This window comes from Podarcis pityusensis (genome assembly GCF_964106645.2).
Source record: "Podarcis pityusensis genome assembly, chromosome: 18".
NCBI lineage: Eukaryota > Metazoa > Chordata > Lepidosauria > Squamata > Lacertidae > Podarcis > Podarcis pityusensis.
In genome coordinates this window covers 1007188-1029816 of record NC_138043.1, presented here as the reverse complement: position 1 = coordinate 1029816, position 22629 = coordinate 1007188, and the positions used below count along the sequence as shown (strand labels likewise).

The window sequence follows — 22629 nt, the reverse complement described above, 5'->3', positions numbered from 1 at the left end:
GCAAAGCCGCTAGTAAGCCTGGTCATTATTGAACTGTTGCAACAGGGTCTTCACTCCCCACATTCAGGGAGGGAGGAGAGGAACCCAGAACAATGGTGCACAAGCCCCTATATAGACTTTTGAAATTGCCTCCCCTGTAGCTCAAGACCACCCCCCAAAACATCACGCATACATCACAGAAAGAGGTGGTCCCCAGCAGAAATGGGAGTGTGTTGCTTCTCTCCTGTCTGCCAGGAGACCTGATCAATCATGCCTTATCAATTGCCTTTTCCGGGTAGCCTGGCCATTCCTTGGAGATGGTCAATACTCAGTTCCTGAATCTCTTACGCATATTGAGAGTGTGCTCAGCTGAACAGATACTTGCCAGACTGTATTTGAAAAGGGAGGCATAAGCCCCTACAGTCCAAAGACCATTGGAAAGCTTTCCCCATTTCCTTCCTCCTTGCAGAGAAATATTTGAGGTCAATTTGGGAGAGTCCACATGGCTTCAGGATTGCTCTCCTGTACTATTTCAGACACGTGGTTTATATACTTACATGTGTGTTTGCCAGTGGCGTAGCGTGGGGGGTGCAGGGGGGGCCGGCTGCACCGGGCACAACATCTGGGGGGGCGCGCTCGCCCTCACAGCTCTCTGCCCCTACCTGGCTCACTCTCTCTCACTGCAGACAATACATGTGCTTAGGGGGTAAGGGTTTCTTTAACTAATCTAGTGGAAGAGACTCGAGTGCTAAAATCCACGAGTTAGGGGGCGCAAATCCACGGGTTAGGGGGCACAAATTACTTGCCTTGCCCCGGGTGCTGACAACCCACGCTACGCCACTGGTGTTTGCCTTGTACATTTGTGAACATTTATTTTACATATATAAGACCTTAGAATTCATTTAACACAAGGGAGATGGGCTGAGGAGGGACAAAAGTAACTGCTCCTCTTTTCCCCCCTGCCCTGCAGCAAATCGAGAGGATCCTGAAGAAAGCATCCAAAACCCACAAGCAGAGAGTCGAGGTGAGTCGCTGCCCCAAGGGAGAGATGCTGCCTTAAACACGCTTGCTCTGACAAGAGTTTCTGGGGAATGGTTTGCCTGTGCAAAGGGAAGGACAGGAGGAAGGGGCACGCAAAGAGGTGAGGGATCCCGCAGCAGCAAGCAGAGAGGAAGGACTGCAAGGACTCTGCTGTGTAGGCAAAGAAGGTCTGTCTCTTTGTTAACACTTATTGCCCGGGTCCTTCAGCTGCAACGTGGAACCAGCGACCTTCTGCATGCGAAGCATGGCATCCCTGACCTCTGAGCTCTGTGGCTTCCTCCATGTACTGCTCGAATAATAATAATTATTTCTTACTTATACCCCACCCATCTGGCCAGGCCTCCCCAGCCAATCTGGGCAGCTTTCAATAGAATATTAAAAACACCAGTCATTAAAAGCTTCCCTAAACAGGGCTGCCTTCAGATGTCTCCTAAAAGTAAGATAGTTGTTGATTTCCTTGACATCTGCTGGGAGGGCGTTCCACAGGGTGGGTGCCACCACCGAGAAGGCCCTCTGCCTGGTTCCCTGTAACCTCACTTCTCACATGGAGGGAACTGCTAGAAGGTCCTCGGAGCTGGACCTCGGTGTCCGGGCTGGACGATGGGGGTGAAGGCTTGAAGAAGAGAGAGGTGGGAGTGTTAGGGGTTTTCCCCCGGGTTGTCATCACAAATGTCAGGAGAGAGAATTTCCCGGTCTCCCTCTTTGCCTCAGGGCGGCTGTGTGCCCTTCGTTAGAGAGGAAAGTTCTTCTGTTTGGCAGGCTGGGGCCTTGAAGTTAGCATCTAGCCAGCAGACTGTTAATTCCTTGCCCATGGTCTTCCCATCTGCGATGCATTTTGTATAGAAGCAATTTCTAACCTTGCACATTTTATGAAAATCTGCGTCCTCTTTTTTTCCTGACGAATCCCCTTCTTATAGCCAGATTTGGGCTGCAAGCGGGGCTCCAAATTGCTGTCAAATCTAACCAGTCTGCTTGCAGAGAAGGGCTCACCCACGCCACACGCAAGCCGGCCTCAGCGATGTGCCCGGCAAGTGATGCTTTCTTGCTGTGGCCGGCTAACTGGAACACGGGGCTAATCTGCCTTCCGTTAGTATTGATCAGGCTTCCCTGAAGTAGGCAGGCATATATAATTAAACGTGGGTTTTTAAATATATTCCAAGATGATTGAAGTCGCTTCAGTTGCCTTGATTTTGCATCTCTCTCTCCTTTCCCATCCTAGGATTTCAATCGGCACCTGGACACCTTGACAGAACATTACGACATCCCAAAAGTCAGCTGGACCAAATGAGCCATTTTTGTTTTGCTTCTCCCCCACTCCCCAGGCTTGTCTCGTTTTGCTAAAAGGGCACAACTTGGCAGACAGGACAGTTTCTGGATTGGAGACCTTGTTCGGCACAACCTTCTGTAACTGGTTCGATTAAACTTGCGTTTTAAACATCTGGATCTTACAGCTTCAAGTAAATGACTGCTGTTCTTTACCTGCCGAAAATCTCAGTTTTCCATTATATTATCACATATTTAAACACTGTATCTGACTCTAGCTTAAATAAAGGCAAGGGAGGCCTTATACAAAACGTTTGATTCTGTGACTAAACGGTTAATGTGTTTTGCTTTATTTACCGCCAGCTCATCGGTTCTCCTTCTCCTGACTGCTGCCCTGCATTTGAGGGCGTTTCCCCTTCCTCCTAGAACATGACTAGTGACAGCTGCCAAGACATATAACGCCTATTTGCATCGTTTTCATTAAACCAACAATCAAAATGCTTTACTTTTCCTCCTCTCGGCACTTGACTAGGAAAGCCCAGCGCACGGGGACTCGTTAAACATTTAAAAACCAAAACTGCTCCTGAAGAAAATTAAAAATACAGAAAAACAGCGTCTCTCTGTCCACAGAGGCGAACGAACGTATTTTTGAGCAAAAGGCAAACGACTACTTTTACACAAACCTATCCTCGTTGCAGTTCTTAAACGTGAAAGTGACCCAAGTTTGGGCACAGCCAGCTTCAGGTGTGGCTAAGTCAACATCAGCCTTGTCCTGAAACACACAAACTCGCTTGCGTGTTTGAAAAGGACAGAGGCTAAAGGAAACAGACACAGGAGCCCCTCAATCCATTTTATAAAAAGTGTTAACACTTCAAAAAAAGAAAACAGAAGAATGCACCAACTTTCCGGCTTCTGATTTTAGTTCAAGAGCCCCCATCCATGTCTTTTCCTTCCTCCCGTTTCTCAGGCTCAGACAGCTGCCTCCAAATCGAAGCCAGGTGTGGTTTTATTCTTGTTTGAGCCTTCCGAAAGTCAATAAGGGCCTTGTTGGCACTATTCAGTAAGTGGAACCGTGAAAAGCAGGACACAAATCAGGGATCCCTTTTTCCCCAGGGAGGCTGTGCTAGGCAGCAGCTACGGCAGCGTTTATTTGCCTGAAGATAGCCAGCATTTGGGAATCATTTCTCAAGTCTCTCACGCTTCCCACAGAAAATACTTTCCAGCAGCAGCAATGCCAACCCCACTGGGTGGGAACCACCTTCTGATGCGATCAGCAGAGCTTCTCCTCCCATCTCCCCACCAAAACGCATTTGCCGATGACCTAGAAAGAGTCTGAAATGCCAAAGAAGCATTCCTTCGCTCGTTCTGCAGCTGATCTGGCCGGCTGGAAGTCTTAAACTCGCCAGAGTTTCAAAAAAAACCAGCAAGCGGTTTGTCATTCCCCTGAACACCGCTGCTGCTCCCTGTCCGATTCAGGGAATGGAGCGCTTCTTATTCCCAACCCCAACCTCCTGTGCCCTATGGTACGATTTCAGCACTAAATCCATATTCATTACAGTGCCAGATTTACGTATAAGCTAAACAAGCTCTAGTTTGGGGGCCCCCAAAAAACCTGGATGTACATTTCCAAAATATAAGATAGAAAACAAAATTAAACCTACATACAGCAACAGCGTTTTGTGTTCTGTAGGCTCCTATGGTGTAAGTCATGGGCCCCGCCTGCTCCCTAAAATATCACTGGTTTGCTCCTTTCTATATATAGGGTGCCGACATTCTGCATGGACTGGTTGCAGGGCAATATGTGCAAATGGCTTGCGATACCTGTTGGGTCCATCAATGACCATCTAGCATATATTTAACACAAAAAAACAGTGACAATTTGTTGTCGACAAAGGACAGCTGGACATAAAAGGGCCCCGTTGCCTTCAGTAGCTTAGGGCTTCATCAAACCCACATCCGGCCCCGATTCATTATGTTAAGAAATGCCCCACAAAGTGGAAATGTCTATAGGGGGGAGAAAGGTTTTATTATTAGATTGAAAGCTTAAAAATAAAAAAAAGCTATTGCCATGTTAACAGGATACATATCGAGGGATTGGGTGGTTGAATTCATGTTGCCCGTTTCCCTTCCTTCCACCCTCCTTGCAAAAAAATTAATAAATACAGAAGTGCAGAAGACACCGTTTCCCCGTCAGAGCACCCTAAGATTGGCCAACGGGAAATGCCTTCTGCTTTTTTTGGTCTGCTTCTCAAGATGTTCAAGGAGATGAAACACACACACAAAGAAATAGTATTTTGGCACAGCTCTGTAAACTAGGAAGCCAGTACGTCTAGCCTTCCTATGGAATGTGTAAGCTTCTAGTTTTACGAACTTTCTGTAAACGAGGAAGACTGCGAAAGAAAGCCGTCTTCCGGCGGAACGTTGCAGGCTTTCTGCATAAACTTTGCGCTTCTGCAAGAGAGTTTTCTGCGGTCTTGCGATTGCAGTAAGAAACGGCAGCTAAGAAAATGACGCTAGCTACCGCCAATAGCTCTGTTTCCCTGTCACCTCAACTGGGCCCGTGCTCCCTGCTCGGTTTTGCACAAAACACGTGCGTTTCCAGTTATCAAGAGAAGTTAGCACCTTCGGAGCAGCCCTGCGGGAAACGGATGCCTTGGCGCACAGCTTTCCCGGTTTCGCAACGTTCTGCCGCAGAGGATTACGAACAAACAAACAAAAAAAACTACATTCAGTTGGTGCCCAAAACCTCAATGCTTAAAGGGGGAAAGAGGGAGGATAAGAGAAGGTTGGCATTTTGTGTGATCTGAAAGGTGGGGAAGACGAGAGAGAGAAAGCAGGAGAAAAGAAGTGGATTCAAAGAGGAAGCCGCTATTTTTGGCAGGATCCTCTTGGCTTCCCGAAGTCCGGGTGATTTTTCCGGCGCGGAGTTATATGCTGCCGAGCTCGCTGAGGGTCTGATCCAGCGTCCGGTGCAAAGTCAGGTTCTCTTCTTTCGCCTGGGCAACTTTTTCTGATGAGAATGAATGGGAGACAAGTTTATTTTGAGACGCCCGTTCAAGGGGCATGTCTGACTAGGACGGCTCTATTCTAGTTGCAACCAATCTCCTGTTGTGGGTTTTTTATCAAGGCAGCCACCCCTCTGAATAAGCTTTTCCCCAGGCAAGCGCTTTTCTTACGCCTGGTGCATAAGTTTTAAGGCAACTGAAGGAAACCAGCTGTGCCCCCCCAGATGTTGCACTGTAATTCGCACCACCACCACCCCGGACAATTGGCTAGATGGAGAAGACTATTTGTCTCTGAGATCCATTATTTCCAGCAAGCTACGAAAAGGACTGGGCTCAGATAGAAACAAGGCATCTTTCTTGAGGGTATGTGGAAGTTCAGGTAAAAACCACAGCCCAAAATATATAGCTCTATGGTGTAATATTTAATTTATCTATTAGATGTGTCTACTGCCCTTCGTCATAAGATCTCAGGGCAATTTGCAGAATAAAACACAGGAAAAAAACAAGGAAAAAAACAGAACAGCAAATCGACATTTCTTGCCTCTAGCTTTCGGCTTGGCTAGTTAGTCCGTCTGAGTGCTGTGAAATCTTTCTTTTCTGTTTGAATTGTTTTAAGCTATTAAGCCACCTTAGACCTCGGAAAACCGTCTAATAATAGAGAAGCAAGCAAGAGGGAGAGACGCCTTTTGTATAGGAAATGGAGAAAATGAATAAGCAGAGAGGAAATACAAGAACTCTAAGGTTTTTTTAATGGAAGCAAGTTTTTACAGAAAAAAGGAAGACAGGAAGAAAGACCGGGAAACTTGTGAAGAAGGCACACGGAGGCAGCAGGTTCTTAGGCAGGACAGGAGAGCTGGCAGAGAGATCGCAGCGATCGATTTATCTTCCTACAAGGAAGTCATGTCGTTCAAAGCGTGGTCCAGCTCCTCGCTGATCGCTTTGTACTTCAACTTTTGAGCATACAGCTCGTCTGCCAGACAGAGAAACAGAGCGAGAGGAGAAGAAAAGGGAGAAGGGAGGAAAGGGAACGTTAAAAAATACACAGAGAAGGATAGAAAAACATTTCAGAGGAGATTTTCAGAAAGATTTCAGCAATAAGAGAGGCATTAGTTTGTCCCAAACACTTCCACCTACATTAAAGCCCAGTAATTTTGCAAAAAGGACAATACAGTGGTTCTCAAACGCCTTGGTTGTCAAATTCCGAAAACCTGGAAGTAAGTGTTCCAGTTTTCGAATGATTTTTGGAAGCCGAACGTCCGATGCAACTGTCGGCTGTTGTTTCCGGGGCGCCTGCACCAATCAGAAGCCGCGCCTCGGTTTCCGAACATTTCAGAAGTCACGCGATCTTCCGGAATGGATTAAGTTTGGCGATTTGCTCCTTATTTTGCATTTTTGTTTTTGAAGCTTTTTCGGTTCATTTGTTTTTGTGACTGTGTGGAACCCAGTTCAGCTAATGATTGATTGTGTGACTGTGGACATGAATAAAAGCCCCCCCATCCAAACAATGACCATCGTCAGTGGAGGGAAGAAAAAAAAGGAAGTTTCATTTTTATCATCTACAATACTGTCTTATTTATTTTATAGATGGTCTCGTTAGATAGTAAAGTTCATGTTAAGTTGCCATTTTAGGGGTTGTTTTTAAAAGTCTGGAACAGATTAATCCATTTTGCATGACTTTCTACAGGAAAGCACGCCTTGGTTTTGGAACGCTTTGGTTTTGGAACAGACTTCCGGAATGGATTAAGTTTGAGAACCAAGGGACCACTGTACAGGGACTGAAGTCACCCCAAGACTTCCTGGTCTTCATTCTCAGCCTGACCACACAGAGCTGAGAGTCCGACCACAGCTCAGGGGGCAGATATGTACTTCCTGGGGCTAACCACAGACACGCAGCAAGAGAAACCCTAATATTAACTCAGCAACTTAAATCACACACACGTCAAACAGCCTCATACCTTCCAGGTCATCGATCGTCTTTTCTAGCTTGGCAACCGTTCTCTCTGCAAACTCGGCGCGCGTTTCAGCCTAGAGACACGGAGAGGGTCAAGAAAAGGGAACTGTGACCACTGAGCAGGGACCCCAACGCACCCCAAAACCAACTCGGCCACCCAGGAACCTCACCTCCTTCAGCTTGTCGGTCAGAACCTTGATTTCCTCTTCGTACTTGTCCTCTTTTTCAGAGTACTACAAAAACAGGGCAAAAACAGGCTCCTTCATTCCTAGGAAATCCTGGGCAACAGTTGAGACTGCCGCCGATTCCCACACTTGCCAGTCACCCTGAGGCAGGCAGCACCCCGGGGCGTCCTCCTCAAGAGCCAAAAGAGGCAAGCCTCAAGGATCAAGCTGTTCCCCAGCTTCTCCGCAGAAGGCTGCTCTCCCCAAACAAGGCTGGGCTTGATGGGGGGCTGGGGAGAGGAGCCCCCACTTCCCTGCCAAGCCAGCCTCTTCAGTCCCAACCTCTGCCAAGGGCTGCTACCAACCTTCTCTGACTGAGCTTCAAGAGATTTGAGGTTGTTGGTGACGTTCTTCAGCTCCTCTTCAAGGTCACTGCATTTTCTGCCAGAGGGGGAAACAGGGCCTGGGGGTCAGCGCTTGTCACTGTTCCCCCCACTCTCCCAGGTGGGCTCCCCATCCCCATCTGCCTTTGTTTTATTTATTTATTAACATCATCATATTACATCACAAGGCTTATTATAATACAATTTTCAGCATGTATACAAGTTTATATACCTAAAGAAAAGAAACAAGGACAAAAAACTATTCCAAAGTCATACAAGTACCAACACTTTGGACTTCCTGTCTATCCCGCTGTATATTCCTTTTTTACAAATGAATGCACTCTTATTATTGTCTATTTCTTTACATTTTATCTAATAGATTCCTATATCAATATGTACCCTTGGTCTTATTTCTCAACTCAGTCTCTCTCCAACGTCAATTGAACGCTAGCATAGATAGCAAACCTTTACTGTATTTTTGAACAGATATGTTATTATATCTATCCCACTTTTCCATAATTTTTTGTTTTGAATTGCCTCTTAGGCTATTTGTCAACTGCACCATTTCAGCAAATTATTGTAGTGAATGGGGAAATAGGGCCTGGGGGTCAGCACTTGTCGTCGTCCCCTCTACTCTCCCAAGTGGGTTACCCCCCGCCTTTGTTTAACAACGCATTCAAGAGCCCCCATGACTTTAAACTCTCTCTAGGAGATGATATACATGAAAAAATATACTTCCGGAACTGGAATATTAATAGATAATGCGTAAAACGTGCAGAGGTAAGCAATGAAATAATAAAAGAATCAATTGAATAATTATTAAACTACAACAACACAACAAGATGGGAGAAGTAAAAAAAATATTGAGATCACACATGGGTGAAGGGGAGTGGGGGGTATAGGAGAATTTATAAAAAAAATTCTAATATAATATTTCTAATCGTGTTGCATTTATATACAGTAAAGGGAAGTCTATAGCCATTAGGTATATTTTAATTTAGTCAACTATGTAATAGTTGTTATGTTATGTTACAAAATGAATATGGATTTTGAAATTGATATTTGTAATTCTTTTTTTGGTGTTGTTTTTTTTAAAGTTATATAATGAAAAAAACATTTAAAATAACTTTTGTTAAAAAACCCAGAAGCCTTCTTATTAGGAATTAAAGGTACAGAGATACCAAAGGACCAGAAAAGAGTGTTTATGTATGTGACAACAGCCACACGGATGCTATTAGCCCAGAGGTGGAAGGAAGAAATAACCCCAACCATTTGGATCTTGAATTATTCTTTGTTTTATGTGTATATTTTTACAATCCTATAGATATATATATGATATATCTAACTTGACTATTATAACTTAACTTTTAAAACTTAACCATTATAATAACTTAACATTGAATAACAGAAAAACTGACTCATCAAGTTTTGTTAATTTTGAAGAAATATGGAATGAATGGGAAGTCAACTGTATGTAAGGGGAAATTTTCTTTTTTGCTTATAAGTACGTTTGTTTTTCTTTATGAGGTGTATGAATAATTGTATTTGTCTTTATGAGAATACTGAACTTACAATGTTATCTTTTGTTGGTTTATGAATAATTAAATATATATATAAAAACTTTAAACACTGCCATTGCTGGGCGAGCCAACTTCCTTATTTATTCACACAAACGAGAGAGTCTCTGGGCTGAAGTGGTGAGTTCAGGTCCAGTTGTCACGAACCTGAGCAGAGATGGGGGCAATCAGTGCCCCCCAGATTCTAATTCCTATTAGCCTCCTGCTCCCCCAGTCTGTGGAAACCCCCCATGTCCCACTAAAATCAACGAGGCACCAAAAAACCCCAGCCCACTGAGATCACGCCCAAGTACTGAATGGCAACCCTAGAGAAATCTCTTTCCCAAGCAGCCTTGCTGGGGCAGAGGGGTTTCCCAGCCAGTGGCGTAGCGTGGGGGGTGCAGGGGGGGCCGGCCGCACCGGGCGCAAAATCTGGGGGTTAGGGGGCGCAAATCCACGGGTTAGGGGGCGCAAATCCATGGGTTAGGGGGCGCAAATTACTTGCCTTGCCCCGGGTGCTGACAACCCACGCTACGCCACTGTTCCCAGCTCCATTCAGAGGCGTCAAGGGATACTCACAATTCAGAAACCTCGGCTCGCTCCTCCGCTCTTTCCAGTTCTCCCTCCAGAATGACCAGTTTCCGTGCAACCTGCAGGAAGCATAACGGATCAGAGAAGACGAAACCTCGGGAGCCTTTGCAGGGCTCCAAAAATAGAGGGGCAGGAAACATCCAAAAGGAATTTCCTCCTAATGTCAAAGCAGCCAGCTGGAGAAAATCTGAAAATTTGCAAGGAGCCCATCGGTTGCAAAGGGGAAAGTGGGAGAGAAGGAGCCCAGAATTGGAGGGGGATACCAGTTTATGAAATCGGGGGGCAGCCTGTAACACACACACCCCATAATAATCCTTGACCTTGCCAGCTAGGGCAGCGGTTCTCAACCTGTGGGTCCCCAGATGTTGTTGGACTACAACTCCCACCATCCCTGAGCTCTGGCCTTGCTAACTAGGGGTGATGGGAGTTGTAGTTCAACAGCATCTGGTGACTCACATGGATAGACCCAGGGCCAGATTTCGGTTGGATGCGGCCCTCGGCTCCTGAAGGTAATGGGGCCCTTTCTATGTCCAGCTGTCCTTTGTCTGCAACAAATTGTCACTGTTCTTTTGTGTTGAATAGATGTTATATGGTCATTTGTGGACCTCATGGGTATCTCTAGCCATTTGCACATCACAAATAGGAGCCTCCACAACACAAAACACTGTTGCTGTATGTCGGCTTTATTTTATTTGTTTTCTTATCTTATATTTTGGAAATGCACATCCAGGTTTTTTTCCCCCTTTAATTTTTTTGGGGGGGCCCAAGAGAGTGGGGCCCTAAGCTAGAGCTTGTTTAGGTTATACGTAAATCCAGCACTGGTCATAGACTTCACGTGGCGTGAAAGAAACGATTTGCAAAAACCAGATAGGAACACAGGAAGCTGCCAATTTTCTTTTGGGGGGGGGTGCTGCTGTGACCTGCCCCTGGCCTCCAGGCCGGATGCAACCCTCCAAGCTGCAGGAAGTGACCTCACAACTTTATCTCTCGATCTAACGATCGCAGCTTGCTCTGCAAGGAGCAATCCTCAAATCGCAGAGCCAGTGATTTATCTCCCAGTCCCTGCGGTTGCAAAAAAATATATTAAATGCAACGATTCAGGTACTGTTGAAGTTATATTTTGCAACAACCTTCAGATTTGGTATCGCTGCTTTCCATTCATGCAGCTAAACCCTTCCTTGTTTCCATATATCCTAGCTAAAGAGTATCAAATACTGACTTTTAAAGGGCGGGGAGATATTTGTGGGGCTTGAGTCTGAAAGGCAGAGAAGGAAAATCAGTGCTGGAATGGCAAATCTTCTGTATAATTACAGCAGAAGCTTTGCTGAAACGTTAATTGATACAATCAAATCTGTTGTTTTCTCTCTACTAAAGTTTTGATTCCTGCTCTTAACGTTGGAAACCTTGTTACAATCACGTCTTGGTCTCTTCTTCCAGGGCTTTTTAATGTTTCCTGTTCTGCGCCCTTGCAATTTTGTCTCAACCCAAAAGCGTTGTATGCTTTCCGCTTGTTTAAATCTGCACAGATTTAGGAACTCGCTTCTAAAGACAAACCCCAGAAAGTCCCCCCCCCATACAGTAATAAACCTCACTGGATGAAAAAGAAGATGAAGCCATTTTTGCTTAAAAATTCGTTCTGAAAATGGCTTTAAAAATAATAATGATTGGTTTTTTTTAAAAAAAAGATTCAGGTCCATTTTGCCTGCAGCAAGGAACGCCAAAGGGGCGTTTTAGCTGCTGCTAGAGGGGTCTTCCTCCAAACCTGGCCCTGTGCAGCCCCCCACCATCACCACGTCCCCCCAGGGCAACCCCCAACTCACCTCTTCGTATTTGCGATCGGCCTCCTCTGCGATATGTTTGGCTTCCTTCAGCTGCAACTCCTGAATTTCCATCTTCTCCTCGTCCTTCATGGCTCTGTTTTCGATCACCTTCATGCCTCTGGAGACACAAGAGGAGCCGTTCTGAACTCCCAAACACCCGTCCTTCCCCACCAGCAACGCTCATGCCCTTGTCGGTCTGCGTTTTGCCTTATCGGATGAGACCAAGTCAAGCCCGTGTGACGGAACCGAGAGACGTCTAATTTGGGGTCTACTTGTTCCAACGGTCGCGGCTGGGGACGAATTCTAAATTTGGGAGGTGAAAAGGTGGGAGGGAAGACTTCCTTGGCCTCCCCCCCCCCCCCCCACTATTCTGCAACCAAGAAGGAAGTCTGTCTACCAGCTTCATCTGAGACCCTCCCTGCCCACAGACTGTCTGGCCAGAGTGGTGCATGCTCTGGTTATCTCCCGCTTGGACTACTGCCATGCGCTCTACGTGGGGCTGCCTTTGAAGGTGACCCAGAAACTGCAACTAATTCAGAATGCGGCAGCCAGACTGGGAGTGGAGACCACATAACACTGGTCCTGAAAGACCTTCATTGGCTCCCAGAACATTTCTGAGCGCAATTCAAAGTTTTGGTGCTGACCTTGAAAGCCCTAAACAGCCTCGGCCCGGTATACCGGAAGGAGCGTCTCCACCCCCATCATCCAGCCCAGACCCTGAGGTCCAGCTCCAAGGGTCTTCTGGCGGTTCCCTCCCTGCGAGAAGTTTGGTTGCAGGGAACTAGGCAGAGGGCCTTCTCAGTGGTGGCGCCCGCCCTGTGGAACTCCCTCCCACTAGATGTCAACTTTTAGAAGACATCTGAAGGCAGCCCTGTATAGGGAAGTTTTTGATGCTTGGTGTATGTTTTTATGTGTGTTGGAAATCGCCCAGAATGGCGGAGTACGGGTAACAAAATAATAATAATAATAATAATAATAATAATAATAATTATTATTATTATTATTATTATTATCATCTTCATCATTATTACTACTTTGGGCAGCCTCAGCTGCTGTGGGGGCTACAAACCTTCCTCTGCAATCCCCTTACGCCGCCCCCCACATACCTCTCGCTCTCATCGGCCGCCTTTTCGGCTTCCTCCAGCTTCTGCAACGCGGTAGCCAGACGCTCCTGGGCCCGATCCAATTCCTCTTCCACCAGTTGGATCCTGCGGTTCAGGGAAGCCACCTCCCCTTCTGCCTGTGGGGAAACACAGAGGGGGGAGTGAGCCACTGGGTGATGCAAGGACAAAACGAGGCTTAATTTCACCCGGGGCCAAGGGCCAGTTTGGAACACGCCAAGGGGGCAGAAAAAACCTGGTTAATCCCCCCCCCCCATCGCTCCAGCTCTGGCTAACTGGATGCTCCTGAGGATGGGGGGATGGTTTAAATTTTAGGGTGCCCCCAGCGCCCCACATTTGCACCCATGGCCAGCGCTTGCTCTGGCAGTAGCGGGTCTCCTTGTGGGGGGGGCTCCCCTTGCTTCCTACCTGGCCGCCCCCAAAAGGCCCGGAAAGAGAAGGAAGAGGACGCCAGGTGAGGACAGGTAGGAGAGAAAAAGCCGAAGGAGGAGGAGAAGCTGGAGGTGTCCCGTCCCGTCGGAGCGAGGTCCGGCCCTGGGGTCTCCAGGCGTCCAGGCGCAGCGGGAAGGAGGCGCAGAAGGAGCCGGGAGGAGGCGCGCGCAGCCCCGGGGAGCATCTTGCAGAGGCGTCGGGCGGAGCCTCGACGGCTGGGGCTCTCCTCCTGGCTCCCTCCCTCCCGGGGGGGTGCCTCTTCAGCCTTTCCCGGCTCCGGCGGAAGGCGATCCTAAGCGAGGGGAACGGGCGCGCCCTTCTCCCCCGACGGGGCGTCCCGGGGCAGCAGGAGCGCAGAGAAGAAGGAGGAGGAGAGCGGAGAGCGGAGAGAGAAAGGCGCAAAGTGGAGAGGCGCAAAGCGGCGGAGGCGGCGCCGGCTGCGCGCGCCCCGCCGAGGCTCCTCTTCCGACGGCGCTCACTTTCTCGCGCAGCTCGCGCTCCTGGTCGCGCTGGCGCTGCAGGATCTGGGCGCGGTCCTCGGCCTCGTCGGCCTCCTGTTGCAGCGCTTGGATCTTGCGCTTCACCGCCTCCAGGGAGCCCGTGGCGGCGGCCATCCCGTCGGATCCCGGCGGCACACGTGGATGCGGCAACGGCGGCGGCGGCAAAGAGAAGCAAAGGGCGCGGCTCCTCCGGTGCGCGTTGGCGAGGGCGCAGCGGCGTCGGGCGGGAGGAAGGGGAGGAGGAGGAGGAGGAGGAGGGAAGGGACGGGGGAGGGGCCGTGACGTCGGCACCGCTGGCGCATCGTGACGTGGCCACCGCTGGGACAACCCCGAGGACAGCCCCCTCGGGGTGGCGCGCAAAGGAGGAGGGCACCTCCGAGGTCCGCTAGCCGGGACGGGGCGGGCAGAGGCTCTTCCTCCCGGCTGGGCTGCGGTACTGCTGCTCCTTCTCAGGGGACAGGGAGCCCCAAGCGATCAGACGGGACCCCCCCCCGCTCTGTTCGAGGGAAGCAACCCTGGACGGAGCCCCCTCTCTGCCCACCTGGACGGCAGGTGTCTCTGCTAAAGGCAACGTAGCTCGCCACGGGGGGCGTCTAGAGGGAGCCGGGCACCCCCATATTTTCAAGAAGCCCCCCCACCCACCCAAAAAATTCCGCGGTAGTCCTCCCTCGGGGTTTGGAAAGGCGCCCGAAGCCACGCGCTCTTTCTGGGTCTCCAGCCGAGGCGCACCGGGGCCAGGGGCGTAGCTCCCCCCCCAAAATCCTCAAAAATCTGGAGCTGAGGTTCTCTCTCCGCTAGGGTTCCTCTTTACTCTTGAGTTGTTCAAAATATCCTTCCACTCCTCCTCCTTAATTTAGCTGCCAGGTCCTCTTCGGGGATAGATGCTGAAATTCTCGAAACATTCCCCGAATTCTCCCTATGTTTCTCTTGCGTCTTGGTTTCTTATCTTTGCAGCCAGAATTTTATCCAGTCTTTTATTCCAGGCGGCACCCCTCCTCTCCAAATGTCTTCGCCAACCTGAACAGGCACTTTATATTTCTTCCTCAGCCCCCATCCCTGGCATAGTCGAATTCTTTTTCGTCCAAAGCCTTTTTGGCTTTCCTACTCCTCCTTTGGGAAACCGCCCAAAGTGGTTGAGCTTTCTTTGGGAGGGGTACCCACAGCCCCAGTGCCACCCCATCGCCCCCGCCCCCACCTAGCCTTCCTTCCAGGGCCGTCTTTACCCGGGGGTCCAAGGGGTGCGGGACACCCGGCGCCGAATTCTGGGGGGCACCAGGCGCCCGCTGCTGAAGCCGCCTAAGCTCTTAACTATCTACCTGTTACGAAATAATTAATCATTTTGATCAAGCTAGAAAAACAAAATACATATATACCTAGGTATTACCAAAATGTATACCTACTGCTGCGGGACCAGAGATTTACAGAAGACTGGAAGAAGTACCGTATTTTTTGCTCTATAAGACTCACTTTTTCCCTCCTAAAAAGTAAGGGGAAATGTGTGTGCGTCTTATGGAGCGAATGCAGGCTGCGCAGCTATCCCAGAAGCCAGAACAGCAAGAGGGATTGCTGCTTTCGCTGCGCAGCGATCCCTCTTGCTGTTCTGGCTTCTGAGATTCAGAATATATTTTTTTTCTTGTTTTCCTCCTCCAGAAACTAGGTGCATCTTGTGGTCTGGTGCGTCTTATAGAGTGAAAAATATGGTATATGAATTATTTGAAAAGCAACTGTCATCAACAAATCACGCTAGTAGGACTGCAAGAAGTTTTGTGAGGAGAAATATATGAAGTATTACAAAGTAGAAAAAGATAGAGATATTGGTTATGAGTTTGAAATGTAATAGGGAAGATAAGAAATGCATACTGAGAGATTAGATTGGAAAATTTTCAGACAGGATGGATGGAAGTCAAAAAAATTGAATAAGATGTAAAACTTTCGACTTTATGCGCACATTTACCAAAGACGCGCCGCACTTGTCGGCACTTGTCATTCTCAACGGCGCCGTGCACCCGAAATTAACTAAATTTGGGGGTGCTGGGCAGATATTTCCAACCCAGCGGTGCGTAACCTAAAGACGGCCCTGCTTTCTACACTACTGGCACCCATCAGCTTTTGCAGCCAGTGCAGGGACGTGGGTGGCGCTGTGGGTTAAACCACAGAGCCTAGGACTTGCCAATCAGAAGGTTGGCGGTTCGAATCCCCGCAATGACGGGGTGAGCTCCCGTTGCTCGGTCCCTGCTCCTGGCAACCTAGCAGTTCGAAAGCACGTCAAAGTACAAGTAGATAAATAGGTACCGCTCCGGCGGGAAGGTAAACGGCGTTTCCGTGCGCTGCTCTGGTTCGCCAGAAGCGGCTTAGTCATGCTGGCCACATGACCCGGAAGCTGTACGCCAGCTCCCTTGGCCAGTAAAGCGAGATGAGCGCCAGAGTCAGTCACAACTGGACCTAACGGTCAGGGGTCCCTTTACCTTTACCTTACAGGCCAAGTACTGCTGCCTTGGCGTGCCCACTGCAGAAGTTGATGGGAATCGTAGACCAAAAAACCCAGAGGACCCCCCCCCCAGCCCCAAGTTTGGCATGGCCAGCCTACGTACATCCGTGGCTTTCTTGTCTGCCATCTCCAGCTTCTCCTGAGCATCCTTGAGGGCTTCGGAGTATTTGTCGAGCTCGTCTTCAGTGCCTTTGAGTTTCTTCTGCAGAGACACCAGTTCATCCTCCACCTGCCCAAAGAGAGGGAGAGATAATATTGCAGATTATTACATACACATCACTTGGGAAGACAGGTGAACGAAGACCAGTATACTGGAAGAAGCAAAGATCGCCAGTGTCAAAGCAACATCGCTGGACTGGTCATGTTGTGTGGAAGCCTGATGATTGTCTTCCAAAGCAACTCCTCTATTCTGAACTTAAAAATGGAAAGATTAATGCTGGTGGTCAACAAAAGAGGTTCAAAGACTCTCTCAAGGAAAAGCTTTAAAAATGGAGTATAAACACCGACAACTGGGAAACACTGGCCTGCGAGCGCTCCAGTTGGAGAACAGCCTTGACCAAAGGTGTAATGGGCTTTGAAGACACTCGAACTCAGGACGAGAGGGAGAAACGTGCTAAGAGGAAGGCACGCTTGGCAAACCCTCACCGGGATCAACTCCTGCCCGGAAACCAATGTCCCCACTGTGGAAGGACGTGTGGATCCAGAATTGGCCTCCACAGTCATTTACGGACTCATTGTTAAAACTGTATTTATTGAAGACAATCTTACTCGGCTACGAGGGATCGCCAGAGAGGAAGAAGATAGGGCATTGGGTTGCCAAATGTCCTATTTCTCCCAGACACGTCCTCTTTTTCAGGATTAAAATTGGATTTTTAAAATCTGGGTTTTTTCATTTGGTGTTTTTTCTTTACAGTAACCCAAGAAAAAATTCCTAGTGCATTCAACTCAGATCTAAGCAGGCCTGCAGCGGAGAATCGCGATCCACCAGGAATCTTTTTAATGTTGCGCTCCTTGCTTCCACAAGGGAGAAGGAAACATCAAGAGGAAAAACCACAACAAGGCAGATTTAATTGGTTGGGTCAGAGAACAGCGTTTTATTTGAACATTAAATTGTGATGCACTTTTTTTGGGAGGGGCTGGTCAGTGACCCTCTTGCAACCACTTATGGAAAACCAACCCTTTGCTCCTTAGGCCGAGCAGCCAAAAAATGTATGCTGGAGCCTTATCTCTCTCTCTCTCTCTCTCTCTCTCTCTCTCTCTCTCTCTCTCTCTCTCCCTCTCCACCTTCCCATATAAATCCATCCTGCTTTCTCAAAGCAGCTATTTATATCATTCCAGGCCAGCGCTGGGTGCCAGTTTCCCTGGTTCTGATGAGCACTCCCCTTATCTTGTGGCCGGCCAGCGATAAAGTTATCTGGCTGTGGGAACGAACACCCTGTTCTGCCCTTCGCAGTGTGTTCTTTTCGGGGTGGGGGTGGGGAGCCTGAGGCTACTTCTCACTCACAGTGGCGTAGCGTGGGTTGTCAGCACCCGGGGCAAGGCAAGTAATTTGCGCCCCCTAACCCGTGGATTTGCGCCCCCTAACCCTAACCCCCAGATGTTGCGCCTGGTGCGGCCGGCCCCCCCTGCACCCCCCACGCTACGCCACTGCTCACTCGTCCCCTTCCCCACTCACCTGGCCTTGAGCCAACACCTTAATGGCCCCTTTCCTTCCGCAGACCCTCCAAGTGCCCCTATTTTCCAGGGACAGCCCCAGATTTACAGAAGCCGCCCCGGTTTCTGATCTGATTCCAGAATATCCCGCTTTTCCTTAGGACGTCCCTATTTTCAGGGGAGAAACGTTGGAGGGGATGGAATAGGACGTCCCTATTTTCAGGGGAGAAACGTTGGAGGGGATGGAATAGGACGTCCCTATTTTCAGGGGAGAAACGTTGGAGGGGATGGAATAGGACGTCCCTCTTTTCAGGGGAGAAACGTTGGAGGGGATGGAATAGGACGTCCCTATTTTCATCGGATAATTTTTTCTCCTATGTTTGACAGGTGTTACGGTTGCTCAGTGTGTCACTGGGCCGCTCCCCACTTTGGGTTTGGGGGGCTGCGGCTGAGAGACAGCTGAGACTGGGCCTTTGGTGCCAGCTGGAGCGGCTTAAACTGCCGCTGGGGGAAGAGAGGGAGAGGGAGACCCCTGGGACCCAGAGTTTGCCAGCACCTCATCCCAGAAGGTCAGCCTTAAACCCAGGTAGCGAGCTGTCCGTGCTCTTTCCCCGGGTGCGGAGAGCTGCAAATAAATGCCTCTTAATCCTGCCCATCACATCCAGCCATGAGCTCATCTGTTCTTCATGGGAAATATGAGGAAGGGAAGCAGCCAGCCTCCCACCAACCTCACTCTTGTTTGGGGAAATTCGGGGGAACCAGTGAGATCACTGGGCTGCCTCTGCTATGTTTGTCTGGACTCAAAAAAAAGGATAAAAAGAAGGAGAAGCAGCTTTGGAGAGTTCCTGCAGACCAGATCCTGTGTCTTGGAGCAGCGAACAGGCCCCGTTTCATCCCAGCAGGGCCTTACCTGAGAGTAAGCCCCCTAGAAGACAGCAGGAGCTGCTTCTGGAGACTCCTAGCAGTTTGTGCCTCAGTGACACGGTCTGTAGAATGGGCATAATTTATTTGTTGACTATATATACCTCTCTATAGCCGCAAGGTCTCAGGCCAGTTCACAGGATAAAACCAGAATATAAATATTTATATACACCCCCTAGACAAAAAAATTCCTCGATTACGTCCTTGGCTCTCTCCCTAACCGACCTCCCCTTCAGCAAATCTCTAATTCGCTGGCTGTCTTTATTATTTTGCACAGGTTGCAAAATTTGCCTCGGCTGCAAGTAAGTTGAGAGCTGGGCACCAAGGCAAGTACCATAAGGGGTGTCTGTGTGAGAAGTGGAGTGCTTAACTTACACAAGAGTGATTTTTTTGCATTTTTGCATGTTTGCTGTTGTTGTTCCAGTTTTAAATTAATTATTTGCATCCTACTTGTTGTGACCGATTGCGGTGGCTTATAGCAGGGGTGGCCAGCTTCCAAGAGAGTTAAAAACTGGCAGTGATCTACTCCCTTTTGTGGGGTTCAGGTAAAAATTGATGAGCTATTTTTGCTTTTTCTTAAGAAAGAGAAGGCCCGTTTTGCAGGGGTTCAGGTTGAAGTGGTTGAGCTTTTTCTTAGGGAAGGGAAAGCCACCTTTTTCAGGGGTCCGGGGCAAAAATATTGAGCTTTTTGGGAGCCAAACTTGTTCAGCTTCTTGAGGGGGGGGGACCAGTGATCTACCAGTGATCTACCACAGAAGTCCAGTGATCTACCAGTAGATCACGACCTGCCTGTTGCACGTGCCTGGTTGTAGCTTTTTAGCAATAAAGATTCATTCCGCATCAATCTACGGAGCGCATAATCAAAATAAAAGCGATGCTAGCAGCAGCAGTGATGATGAATGTATGTATTAAACCTCCCAGTGGGGCAGCTTGCCCCCACCTCTCCCCCCACATGCCCCCTCAAGCCTCTTGCCCCCCGTCTTCTGCCCCCTCACCTGTTTACACTTGTCCTCCGCTGCCTTCTTGTCCGCCTCGGCTTGCTCCGCTCGGTCGATGGCGTTCTCCTTGTCCAGCTTCAACATCTGCATCTTTTTCTTGATGGCCTCCATCTTTGCGGCTGGCGGGAGATTCTGCGGACAGTGAGGGCAGAGGGCAGGCAGGCAACAGGCGACTGGGGGGGCCCTATATTTGAGCTCCTGGTTTTAAGCTCCTGGCGGTGCTGACGTAGCCGACGATAAGTGGGGAGGAATCTCTCCAGTCCTCTCCCGCCACCTTATTAGGAGCTCGGCGTCTTTAAAGAAAAGAAAAGCACTTGTTTCCATTTTTAACTTTCCGGCAGAAGCGAGCGCCTGGGCCAGGGACACAAAGCTCCCTCGACTGGCACTGTGGGGCAGCCGAGCCAAGACTTGGCCCGACCCATAGGAAAGGATCCAGACCCTACAGGTGGGAATGGAGCAAGGAGATCTTGCAAGGAGTGTGCAGGGCCTCAGCCGAAACAAGTGGGCTTCAAACTCTGCTCAAACGCGGTGAGTTCCCAAGGTTGTAGCAGCAGCAGCTGGTGGAGAGCAGGACTCGAACCCACGGCTTCCAGTTCCGAGAAAAGAGAGGCTCAACATCAGGAAGAACTTTCTGTTTGACCGTGGAATGGAAGGCGGCAAACTCTCCTTCCTTGGAGGGTTGGGCAGCCATCCATCCGGGATGCTTTAGCTGAGATTCCTGCATTGCAACGGGGTTGGGATGGATGTCCTTCAGGGGTCCCCTTCCAATGCTACGATTTATAATCGGGAAGATGGTGGCGACGGCAGACGAAGCAGCAAGCAAAGTACGTGGCAGAAAGCTGGAAACAGAATACAGGGTTGCTGCTCTTGCGCTCCCAGGGCCCTGAAGCGGCTTTTGCATTCCAGCTTAGTCCTGCTTGCTTTCTCCCTCATACTTTCATCTCCAGATAAAAGCCCAGTGGAAATGGGTCCTGGCCGCCACAAGCCCTTTTGGGCCCCGCGTAAATCATCACTTGTCACAAACAGATCTAAGCTTTTCGTTCTTCCTGGCGGTTGTCTGGCTGAGCCCGGCTCTGCAAAAGCTGCCTCCTTTCGTTCAATAAGGAGACGTCGTCCTGGTACTGCAAAATTGCTTGCAGAAGCCGAGCCGAGATCCAGCGGAGGGCCATGCAAAGGGCACCCTTCGAGCATGTGCAGAGTGCACTCCTTCCTTGGGGCCAGGGAGCAAGCAGCCCAGAGGCGTCTGGGATCCTGAGAAAATCTGAGCTCACCTTTTTGAAACAGCCTCTTGCAAATCGGCTTGTTGGGGAAGAGTTTGAGGCTCTGGGAAGCTCTTGCGTTGCAAGCTGAGAATTTCTTGGCACTGGGGCGGCTGCCCCGAAGGAAATGGCCCATTTCCCAGATGCTTGGACCCCGGAGAAGCCCCTCTTCAGGAGGGCTCTTTCTCTGCCACCAGGCAAGGCAGCTGGAGAGCGGCTCTGGTTCGGAGCCCAGTCGAAACAGGATCCGTCTCCCAGGAAATGGCGAGGCAGACGGTCCGAGGCCTTTTATGGAGAACTTTCGAACAAACATCAAGGGAATTGAGAGAGGCGGCTCTGGGGCGGGTCAGGAGGCAGTGGTAGCGGAAAAGCAAAGCAGGGAAGAAACAGAACAGGTGTCCGGCTGGTAACCGGGCAGAAATAAAATCAGAGGCGAGGTTGCAAACCCGTCTGGGCTGAAAAATACTTTTGCATGTGGTCAGTTTTGATTAAGACTCGGCTACAGATATAACATTTTAAGTGCGTTTTGAGTGCATTGTACAAATGGGGCACTAGATGGCGCTGACGAGCTAATGGCAAATTCCATATATTTTTACAACGGTTTTTGTTTTAAAAAAGCATTTTCATGGCGTTTTTTAAATATCTGTGTAGATTCAGGTTCCCATTCCAGGGTGGAGGTCTGAATGCAGAGGGGAAGAGAAGAAGAAAAGGGTTTTTTCCTTTAGTTTGTGTACAACAGGATATGTTCTGAATTATGATGATGAAGAAGAATATTCTTATTCTTATTAATCACCACTTGCCCTTCACCCCAAGACCCCAGGGCATGCCCTCCAGCATTTCTCCCCTGAAAACAGGGACACTCTATTCCATGATGATGATGATGGTGAATAATTTTATTATTTATACCCCACCCCTCTAACCAGGTTGACCCAGCCACATACAGTGTGTATAATAAAATTAAACATGAAGAAACTTCTCTTTGCAGGGCAGCCTTCTGATGTCTTCTAATGGTTGCATAGTTACTTACCTCCTCCTTATTATTACTGAATAGGACGTCCCTATTTTCAGTGGGGAAACGTTGGAGGGGATGAAATTGTTGTTGTTTAGTCATGTCCGCCTCTTGGTGACCCCCTGGACCAGAGCCCGCCAGGCCCTCCTGTCTTCCACTCTCATGCTGGTAGCTTCGAGAACACTGTCCCACCATCTCATCCTCTGTCGTCCCCTTCTCCTTGCGCCCTCCATCTTTCCCAACATCAGGGTCTTTTCCAGGGAGTCTTCTCTTCTTCTGAGGTGGCCAAAGTCTTGGAGCCTCAGCTTCAGGATCTGTCCTTCCAGTGAGCACTCGGGGCTGATTTCCTTCAGAATGGAGAGGTTTGATCTTCTTGCAGTCCATGGGACTCTCAAGAGTCTCCTCCAGCACCAGAATTCAAAAGCATCCATTCTTCGGCGATCAGCCTTCTTTATGGTCCAGCTCTCACTTCCATACATCACAACTGGGAAAACC

At 49.1% G+C, this 22629-nt stretch overlaps 1 protein-coding gene and 1 long non-coding RNA gene across 5 annotated transcripts; one reads left to right on the top strand and one right to left on the bottom strand.

The window, feature by feature from the left end:
- Positions 1 to 631: 631 nt before the first annotated feature.
- LOC308467540 lies at positions 632 to 2594 on the top strand. The gene is made up of 2 exons (XR_013981186.1): positions 632 to 1003; positions 2240 to 2594. It is a non-coding gene; the product is annotated as an uncharacterized lncRNA (long non-coding RNA).
- A 1696-nt stretch (positions 2595 to 4290) lies between these two features.
- TPM4 (tropomyosin 4) lies at positions 4291 to 20047 on the bottom strand. 4 transcript variants are annotated; one of them, XM_080989190.1, is made up of 9 exons: positions 19864 to 20047; positions 16398 to 16523; positions 12860 to 12993; positions 11754 to 11871; positions 9922 to 9992; positions 7769 to 7844; positions 7410 to 7472; positions 7244 to 7313; positions 4291 to 5293 (listed from the first exon to the last, which is right to left on the bottom strand). In XM_080989190.1, exons 1-9 carry the CDS (start codon positions 19975 to 19977, stop codon positions 5211 to 5213), a joined length of 855 nt encoding a protein of 284 aa, XP_080845316.1. In that variant the 5' UTR covers positions 19978 to 20047; the 3' UTR covers positions 4291 to 5210. The 4 variants fall into 4 exon arrangements, with proteins under 4 accessions (XP_080845316.1, XP_080845318.1, XP_080845315.1 ...); XM_080989189.1 differs by lacking the exon at positions 4291 to 5293 and adding an exon at positions 6015 to 6258 and having other exon boundaries at positions 19864 to 20046; XM_080989192.1 differs by lacking the exons at positions 16398 to 16523; positions 19864 to 20047 and adding an exon at positions 13786 to 13935.
- Between the last annotated feature and the right edge of the window lie 2582 nt (positions 20048 to 22629).

Coding starts and splice junctions, on each gene's coding strand:
- TPM4 (XM_080989190.1), bottom strand. CDS start 19,977: ATGGAGGCCATCAAGAAAAAGATGCAGATGTTGAAGCTGGACAAGGAG. Junction 16,524..19,863: donor CGGAGGACAAGTGTAAACAG/GTGAGGGGGCAG, acceptor CTCTTTGGGCAG/GTGGAGGATGAACTGGTGTC. Junction 7,473..7,768: donor TTGAAGCTCAGTCAGAGAAG/GTTGGTAGCAGC, acceptor CTGTTTTTGTAG/TACTCTGAAAAAGAGGACAA.